The 8,687-nt window shown below is 40.1% G+C and overlaps 1 protein-coding gene across 4 annotated transcripts in view; it reads left to right on the top strand.

The window, feature by feature from the left end:
• Positions 1 to 8,687, top strand: part of Gak (cyclin G associated kinase) — a 68,954-nt gene that overhangs the window by 1,948 nt on the left and 58,319 nt on the right. For 3 of the 4 annotated variants that reach the window (XM_031337275.1, XM_031337273.1, XM_031337272.1), the window contains exons 2-4: positions 2,507 to 2,568; positions 3,370 to 3,429; positions 4,225 to 4,339. Coding sequence is in view for 1 of the 4 variants with exons in the window: in XM_031337272.1 (XP_031193132.1) it covers positions 2,507 to 2,568; positions 3,370 to 3,429; positions 4,225 to 4,339 (237 nt within the window). In the remaining 3 variants the exon portion in view is untranslated. The remainder of the gene's footprint in view (positions 1 to 2,506; positions 2,569 to 3,369; positions 3,430 to 4,224; positions 4,340 to 8,687) is intronic. The other variant, XM_031337274.1, reaches the window with a different exon arrangement.

The following is an 8,687-nucleotide window of genomic DNA, read 5'->3' as shown; positions in this document are numbered from 1 at the left end:
CTGCCTGGACTACAGGTAGAATTCAGAGCCTGTTAGTAAGATGCTGTCTCAAAAAAGTGAAAAGGGCTGGGGATATATAGCTCAGTAGTATAGCACTTGCTTAACACGTATGAGGCCCTGAGTTTAATCCACAAACCAGAGGGAAGAGAGGAAGAGAAGAGACTTGGTTTCCTTTCTTATAGAATGTAAAATGAGACCCATTCAGATAGTAGAAGGAAGAGGCAGCTTGGGTGCGGCAGTACAATAAACAGTGTGAATTCCAGGGTAGCTGGAAGGCCTGCTTCTATAAAAGGGGTCAGAGAAAGATAGCTGTGTGCTGTACGCACCTGACGAAGAGACCATCTTTAGTAGGACGTGATCCAGTTGCCAGAAGAGGAAGGTTGTGCAAAGCAGGCAGCTTAACCAAACCACATCTAAACCAGGATGAAAAACCAGAAAGTGTGAGCAGCCACTGTCTCTGTAGAGAGCAGCTCATTCCCTCTGCTCTTTGGCCCAGCCAGGAATAAAAATAATCAGTGCAATTGTAAGCCATAGATTTCTTCCTTTTATACTTAATATAGTATTTTAAGGCTTTTTTTTTCTGAATTGAGACAGTAAAAAAATCTGTAGTATTTTGCATAGATTATTTAAATGAGTTTCCTGAACAGGAGGTGTAGACCATGGGCCATTGGGATTTATGTTGTCTAAAAGAATGTGTAGGAGGTTCTTAACTTCAGAACTTTTCAGGTTCAGAAAGATGACCTTATATCATGGGATGGTCCCAGAGGAGCTGAGAAAAGTTTCTATAGTCAACAAATTGCTCTGTCTCTAAGTAAATGAATAAATATTCTCATTGTAGGCAAATTGCTTCTATCAGTTTATATCAGGTTTTGTCACAGGAATTTATGATAAGCCAAACTTAGTTATCATATGGTTTTTATAGTTATTAGTAATTTGATACTGGAATGTGAAATAACTTGTTAGGCAGAACCATAAAGCCAGATTGCTTTTTACTCATTTTGGAATTTGTCCTAAATCTTCACAAAATTTTTTTTTAATTTGTGTTTATGACTGTGCCTATATGTATGCACTGTGTGCATCCATGATATTTGTAGAGGTCAGAAGAGGGTATCTGATCCCCAGAAATTGGAATTAAGGAGAGTTATGACCAACTATATGGTTGCTAGGAACTGAACATGGGTCCTCTGTGAGAGCAAGAGTGCTTTTAACTGCTGAGCCATCTCTCCAGCCATGATTTTTGTATCTTGATTTTGTATCCTGTAGCCTTCCTATATTACAGTTTGCTTCTCTCTGTTTGTTTTCGTCGAGAGCATGTCATGGCTAGCATGTGGTCAGAGAGTGACTTGCAGCTGTCACTTCTCTCTTTCCACAATGCTGATTCTGGGGATTGAACCCAGGTTGTGAGGCTTATTGGGAAGCTCCTTTATCTACTGAGCCATCTTGCCAATCTGCCTATTTTCTTCTATTTTCTTCTCTTCCCTTTCCCTCTATTCTCTTCTTTCTCCCTTTCTTCCTTCCTCTCTTTTTCCCTCTAATATTTTTTTTGAGATTTCACTAAATATGCTACATGCAAGATGGTGTTAATCTGCAAATAAAAACATCTTTGCATCTTTTGTGTTTTGAAAGCCTTTGATTTTCTTTTGTCTAATTGCATCAGCAAAAGGATCTTGTATGTGAATATGATCTTGTGATGTGAATATACACCTTGGCCTTCATCCTGATCTCATTTTACCACTAATACTGCTGCTGTTGGTCCTCTAGGGACATTCTCTATAAGGTTGAGGACATTTCTTCCTAGTCTTAGTTTACTGGCAATTTTAAATTTTTATGATGGGACTGTGTATTTAAAGGAAGTGTTGGGAAGGCTGACTGAAAGAATGTAAATTCAGAGCCAGCATAGCAACCTTGTTTTTGTTTTTTTTTTAAGATTTATTTATTTATTTAATCTATGAGTATTCCATCTACACATACATACACCTGCATGCCTGAAGAGGGCACCAGGTCACATTATAGATGGTTATGAGCCATCAAATAATTGCTGGGAGTTGAACTCAGGACCTCTGGAGAGCAGCCAGTGCTTTTAACCACTAAACCATCTCTCCAGCCCTTCAGCCTTGTTTGAAGAAAACAACACATCAGTTCTTTGATTCATCTTTATGAGTGCTATTGGTCTGGTTTTTTTTCTTAGGATATCAGGACAGCACAATCTACTTTTTTCCTCTAGGTGTTGATATCTTTTTCTACTTGCATTAGCCTTCCTTGGTGTTGGATAACCCAGGTAGAATTCATCAGTGTTACTTGTTTTCAGGATACTTGTTTTTTATTTTCCAGGTTCCCTGTTTCTATTTGTTTATTGCAAATTATACTTTCCCTTTCTATCTCTGAGCAGAAGTTATAAAGATCTGTGACATAGAAATTGGGCTGCAGTTTTTTGTAGGAAGCAGACTTTGGTAAAGGGATTCTAAGTTTAAGTCATAGCACTGACCGACAATTCTTTTTCTTTCAGGAGGGTTTGCTTTTGTTTATGAAGCTCAAGATCTGGGAAGTGGCAGAGAGTATGCATTAAAGGTAATAATTGATGACAAATCATTTTATGGGGATTTTAGTGTATTGTAAAGGTATCTTGGATTATTTTCAAGGATGCATCTCTGTTTTTCTGTCCCTATCAGTTTCAATCTGTTAATCCAGGTTCTCCAGACGTAACACTTAGGCTCACAGCTCTAACTTGGGTTGAGAGCTCTCTTAGGAGCTTCCTATCTTACCTGGGGATATGATCGACTTTGGAGGAAGGAGTGGGAGTAACCCTCATGATTTCATCTGTATTACTCCACATGTCAAAAGAAGGGACCAGGATTTGAAGAGTACAGAAACCACTTACCAAATTTACATTCATGGCATCTATGAATAGGATTAAAGTAATGTGGTAGGAAGGGATCTCGAGATCTTGTTTCCTGGTTAGGCAGCTCTGATTTTTATCCTGAGACATAACAGTAGGTCCAACTCTGCCTTGATGGGCAAGCAGGGTGCTCCTTTCTTGTCAAAGGTGGGACATAGTTAGTGGACCCTTAGATCAGGGCTTGTTTTGGCAGTCTACCTTGTATGCATATGTTTGCTAGGTATATATTGTATCTCCTTGTTTGTCTTGTTTTACTCTGGCCTGTTTTTACTTTTTCTTGGGTCTTTGGAATATAAAGATCATTCAAGGTTTCTAAGCTTCTGTGAGATCAGATGTTCAAATCCACGTAAATGGTGTGTTATACTCCTTGAGACTTGGTGTCCTTTAGACAAAAGTGCTTACATTCTCCGGGGTGTTTTATCTGTTAAACAGAAGATAAAAAGACTTCAATCTTGTGTGCTATTCCCTGACAGAGATTACTATCCAATGAAGAGGAAAAGAACAGAGCCATCATTCAGGAAGTTTGTTTCTTGGTATCCTTTTTCTGAGACTGAGAGTCACTGCCATGACTAACTATGTCAAGGTTGACACAGTTGTTACCAGAGGCTCCTGTGATAAATTAAAGTCAGCCTTTTACCAGACTTCCTATAGACATATCTCATGCAAAGGATTTTTCTGTTATTCATTGTCCTAGTTGAAGTAGAAATCTCCGAGGTGTTAGGAAATGGGTTGCTGGGGCTGCTGTTTCAGCCTTTGAGATCTCCATGCTAAATAGGTCAGTTATCACAAAGAGAGTCCCACTTTGTCCCTCTGATGACCTAGGCAAGGACCGTATGGATGTTACATATCAGTGGGCCTCAGTGTGATACCCTGGTGCACGTACAAATGACACATAACAACCTTTCTTGCCTGTTCTCTTCTACCACATAATATATACCTGTAAGGCATAGTCTCTGCTGCAGATAGAATTTGCTTCCTTTTCTTTTTAGATTCTACTCTGCTGTCTGATAGCCTAATGGCTGCTTGAGCTTTGAGTGTGTACAGTAACTCCTCACCACCTTCCTGTTGTGGCACCCAGAGGGCTTCTGTCTCTGTCTCTCTGACGCACTCATATCTAGCATTTCCACTAGCTTCTTCCCACACTCTTCACCTTCTCACTGTCCTTATGTGCCCCTCCATCACCATTCTGTTCAGATGCCCATATATGCTAAGGCATAAGTCAATTTAGGTATCATGACTTTGGTTTCTTAACACTTACAAATGTTTATTTTTAAGTGCACAGAGTTGTGGACATACTTATTCACATTCTTCTTTAACAAGACATGCAGAAAAAACTTTCTGGCCACCCCAATATTGTCCAGTTCTGCTCTGCAGCATCCATAGGAAAAGAGGAATCGGACACTGGGCAGGCTGAGTTCCTCCTGCTTACAGAGCTCTGTAAAGGTAAAGTGCCTTGAAGTTTAAGTGCATTCTGACATGTTTGAACAGTTGTTAAATGCTCCCAAGATGTTGTGAAAATGCACTGGTCTTGACTGAAAGAGCCAGCCAGCTATCCACTGATCTTTTTGTTGGTTGGAATACGCATTTGTGTGTCCTTCATGGATTATAGGTTCTTGTTTGTTTGTTTCTTTGTTTGTGTGTTTTGAGACAGCCTTATTATGTAGGTCTGATTGGCCTGGAACTTGCTATGTAGACCAGACTAGTATTAAAATCACAGATAACCTACGTACCTCTGCCTGCTAGAATTAAAGGTGTGTGCTACCATGCTTGGCCTTAGGCTACAGATTCTGAAGAGCAGGGTCTCATCATGTTTTTTCTCCTGAAACAGGATAAGTAGGCACACAATGGAAACTCAAGTGTCCTCATATGTAGACTGGAAAAGATCAACATTGGCACATGAGTGGCATGTCCTTATGTAGTGCAAATAATGGTTTGTTTTGAGAGGAAAGGAGGAATCACTTAGTGAGCATCAGGAGGACTTTTTGATCCATTGGCAGGCCTGTGGGTAGGACATACCTTAGCTAGATCTCTAGGGACAGTGGTTGCATGGATGACTATGGGTAATGCTTAGCAAGTTTTTACTTGCTGGGTATGGTATTGCATTTCTGTAATTCTAATAATGGAGAGTTGAACCCCATACTCTGGCTATGAAGTGGAATTGACCACTCAAAAGTAGCAAACTCCACTACAGAGCTCTGCTGCTGTCTGCCAGAATGCTTTGTAATTCCTAGTGTGGTCTGAAGTGTGTGATGCATGTGCTGAGGGAAAACTATGGTACAAGTGGCTGCTTGTGTGTCCTAAGCAATGAGTGTTGGGAGAGAAGAGGCCAAGAGAGACCGAGGAGCAGCAGGGAGACTGAGACAGGGAACCTATGGAAGGAATTCTAACCATGTTAGACCACTGCCCGTAAGCCAGTGATCATGAAAAACTATATTGTGATGACTGGAGTAGGGACAGGCCAATAACAGACAAATGAGAACAGAGGAGAAAGCTGGTGACAATGAGTGAATAGATTGGGGAAAGAAACAGAAATGGAATATGTAGCTGATAGTGAGAGGTGTAGAGTGAGTGTGTAGAAACTACAAATGAGCCAGTAGGATCTCTCTGCCAAGTGAGGGAGGGTGGAGATCTGTGCAGGTCACATGCAGGCTCTTAACTATCAGAAGCAAGAGGCTGAATATGCAGTACAGACTCATTTCTACATGGCTGGAAGCCCTGGGATGTTAGTTCCTACTGGGGCAGGGCATTCTCCTCCAGTCCTCTCCACTCCTGTCCTCGTGTCCTCACCTGATCCCTGCCAGACTTACCCAGTACCATGGTCCATCTGTTGGCAAAGTCATTCCACTGTGCATTGAGGTCGGGAGGCTGTGAAGTCAGGAGCTGTCTGGCTAAGGACTAGCAGAGGAGAGGAATGGATTAACTACATCTCAGTTGACACATATCCAGATAATTTGTCTGCTCAACTTTTTAAGTCTAAAGTTTTAAGTTTAGTGAAAACATGAAAGTTCAATGAATGCATACATTAGATTTGCTAATTTGTATCATTTTTCTTATAGTTGATTTATCGTTCTCCTTGGTCTTGCTTTTCTTTCTGTTTAAGACATGCTGTGGGAGGGAATAGGGTTTTGTTTTGTTTTTTTTTTTTTTTTTTTTTTTTTTTTTTTTTTTTTTGAGGGGAAACTGGGCAAGGGGGATATCATTTGAAATGTAAATAAAGAAAATATCTAATTTTAAAAAAAAAAGACAAGCTACAAACATCAACATCAGGAAAATGGGTGCATGCTTGCTGCTTTGCTTGTGTTTTAAGGCTGGCTCTCTCTGGCCAAGGTTGGCCTGGAACTTGAGTCAGTTTTCCTGTCTTGGCCTTGTAAGGGCCGGGATTATAGGCCCATGTCAGCCTCTCCCTTAGGACCAAAACTTAATGTTTACATGTATTGTCTGAGAGCAGGAACCTTTTCTGTTACAGTTGCAGGCTCAAATTGTATACCTGACTCTTAACTTTGGATGTAGTATATAGTGTATGATTAGCAGGATGTCTTCCTAATATCTCACTCCAGACCCCCAAAAAATTCTTCATGGTTTCTTAAGTTGTAGTCAATTTGAGTCTGTTTTCTGAGCAACCTAGGCTGATTCTTACAATCTAGAAAGGTGCCAACTCTAATGATCTGGCCTCCAGCTTAGAATTTTTGGAATGGGAAGTGCTAGGTAGTGTAAGAGGCCTATTTGTCTAGTCTGCTACATTTTGTCTTCATAGATTCCTGTTGTTCCTGCTGTATTCAGTTATAAAAGAGCATATGCTCATTGAGAAAGTAAGAGTAAGATTGACGACTGCTATTGAATAGTCAATTAAGGGATCATCCTGAGGAAGACTTAATACTCCCTTCCTCAGTAGTCTCTAGTCTGTAGTTGTTTGTTTAGGGTTGAGGCCCCTTGAAATTTCCCCTTCCTTCTTAGCATGTCTATTAGTAGTAGTATTGTTTGGATATTGTTTAGTCAACCATATTGTTTCAGTATCATGGGTGTAGCTTGTCATTTCAACAGAACACATCTCACAGCAAGCTGTCTTCTCATTCCTTTGATTCACTCTGAAATCACATATAAGCAAACAAAACTAAATGGATTCAAGAAGTTGTATTTATATAAGTGTACACACATGCACATACACACACGTAATAATAATAAAGAGGCTAGGAATTTTAGAGTAAGGGGTCGACAGAGGGGTACTAAGGAACAAGCCTAGGAGGTAATAGAGGGAGAAAAGGGAAGGGGAATATATAATTATATTTTAATTTAAAATATTAAAGGAAAAAGCAAAAGCAGGAGGCAGAGGCAAGAATTAAATAGATCCTATGAAAGTAAGGTTTAACTCTGTATTTTTCTTGTTAAACTCTTAACTGTACCAAACATGTATTCATGCTGGTAATGTTTCCCCTTATCCTTAATATATAATAAGGCTCAGTAGATGCCTGCTATGTACCAAACCATGTACAACAACATTGCAGTACTGTAGCAGTCCACTTGATAACCAGAAAGTCAGTATAGGCGGTATGACAGTAGAACTTATGCAGTGGTGATTAAGCTACTCTTTATGACCTCTCTCCTTTGTCATTTATGAGATCGGAAAGCATTTGCATGATAGAAGTCTTGGTATTTGGAAATCATGGTTTGAAAGATTTGAACAATATGTGTGAGGAGCTCAGTTTGTTGTTTTTGCTGTTTTCTGATGTGGAGGTGTAAATAGAGTTGATTCAGGTGCTGTCTTTAAACGGGGTAATGTGGGAGGCAGAAAGGTCCAACATGCTACATTTTCTCTTTCACATACATATGTGTACGGTATACATGTTTATACTTGAAGTTGGCATCTGGTATCTCCTCAGTCACTCTTCTAACCTACATATTGAGGTTTTAAAGTCTCTCATTGAACCCAGGACTCAGCTTGCTCTAGAGATTTCATTTCTACCCTCTGTATTACTAGGATTTTTTTTGCAGGTTGCTATATCTACCCATTTTTTCCTAGGGTTCTTTCTAAGAATCCAAATCTGGTCTTCATGCTTATGTAGCACTTAACCCACTGAACCAACTCCTACAATTCCTTTTTTGTAATCAAAAATCATTATCATGTCTTAGGTCTCTTGATAGGATAAAACACGTGACCAAAAGCAACTGAATGGGAAAGGGCACATTCCATCACTGAAGGGAAGTCAGTGCAGTAACCCAAGGCAAGAAACTGGAAGCAGGACTAGATGCAGAAGGCACTGAGGAATGTTGCTTATTGTCTTGGTTTGTTATTTAAGCCAGGACCAACTGCCTAGGGGTGGCACCACTCACTGTGGGCTGGATGCCCCCAGGGACTTGCCTACAGGCCATATTCCTCTTCCTAGATGACTCTAGCTTGTAATAGGTTGGCTAAAGCTAACCAGCACAACTGACAAACTCATATGCTTTGGAGGGTGTCTCCCAGGTTCTATTTTTGGGGTGATACAGATAAACAACAGTTTGCTTAAAAGTGGACACTCTGGCTTAAACACTGGACAGGGCTTGCCTACATTTGGAGCAGAGTTGCTGTACCTCTGAGACATTGAGGAATCCCTCCTTCTCATGGTAGCAGGTGCAGAATTTACTAAGGCCCATTTTTTGAAGCCCTAGGTTGGGCCATGGACCATTACTTTAAGTTGATCTTTACTGTTACAGTCATTGGAAGCCCTCAATCCATTCTTTGTCAGAATGGGCTACTTTCTTCTGTATAAAATAAGAGGGTTTTTTTTTTTTGGTTTCGTTTTGTTTTTTTTTT

The sequence above is a fragment of the Mastomys coucha genome, unplaced genomic scaffold (genome assembly GCF_008632895.1).
Source record: "Mastomys coucha isolate ucsf_1 unplaced genomic scaffold, UCSF_Mcou_1 pScaffold22, whole genome shotgun sequence".
In the NCBI taxonomy this organism is placed as follows: domain Eukaryota; kingdom Metazoa; phylum Chordata; class Mammalia; order Rodentia; family Muridae; genus Mastomys; species Mastomys coucha.
This window is presented reverse-complemented; position numbering and strand designations above follow the sequence as displayed.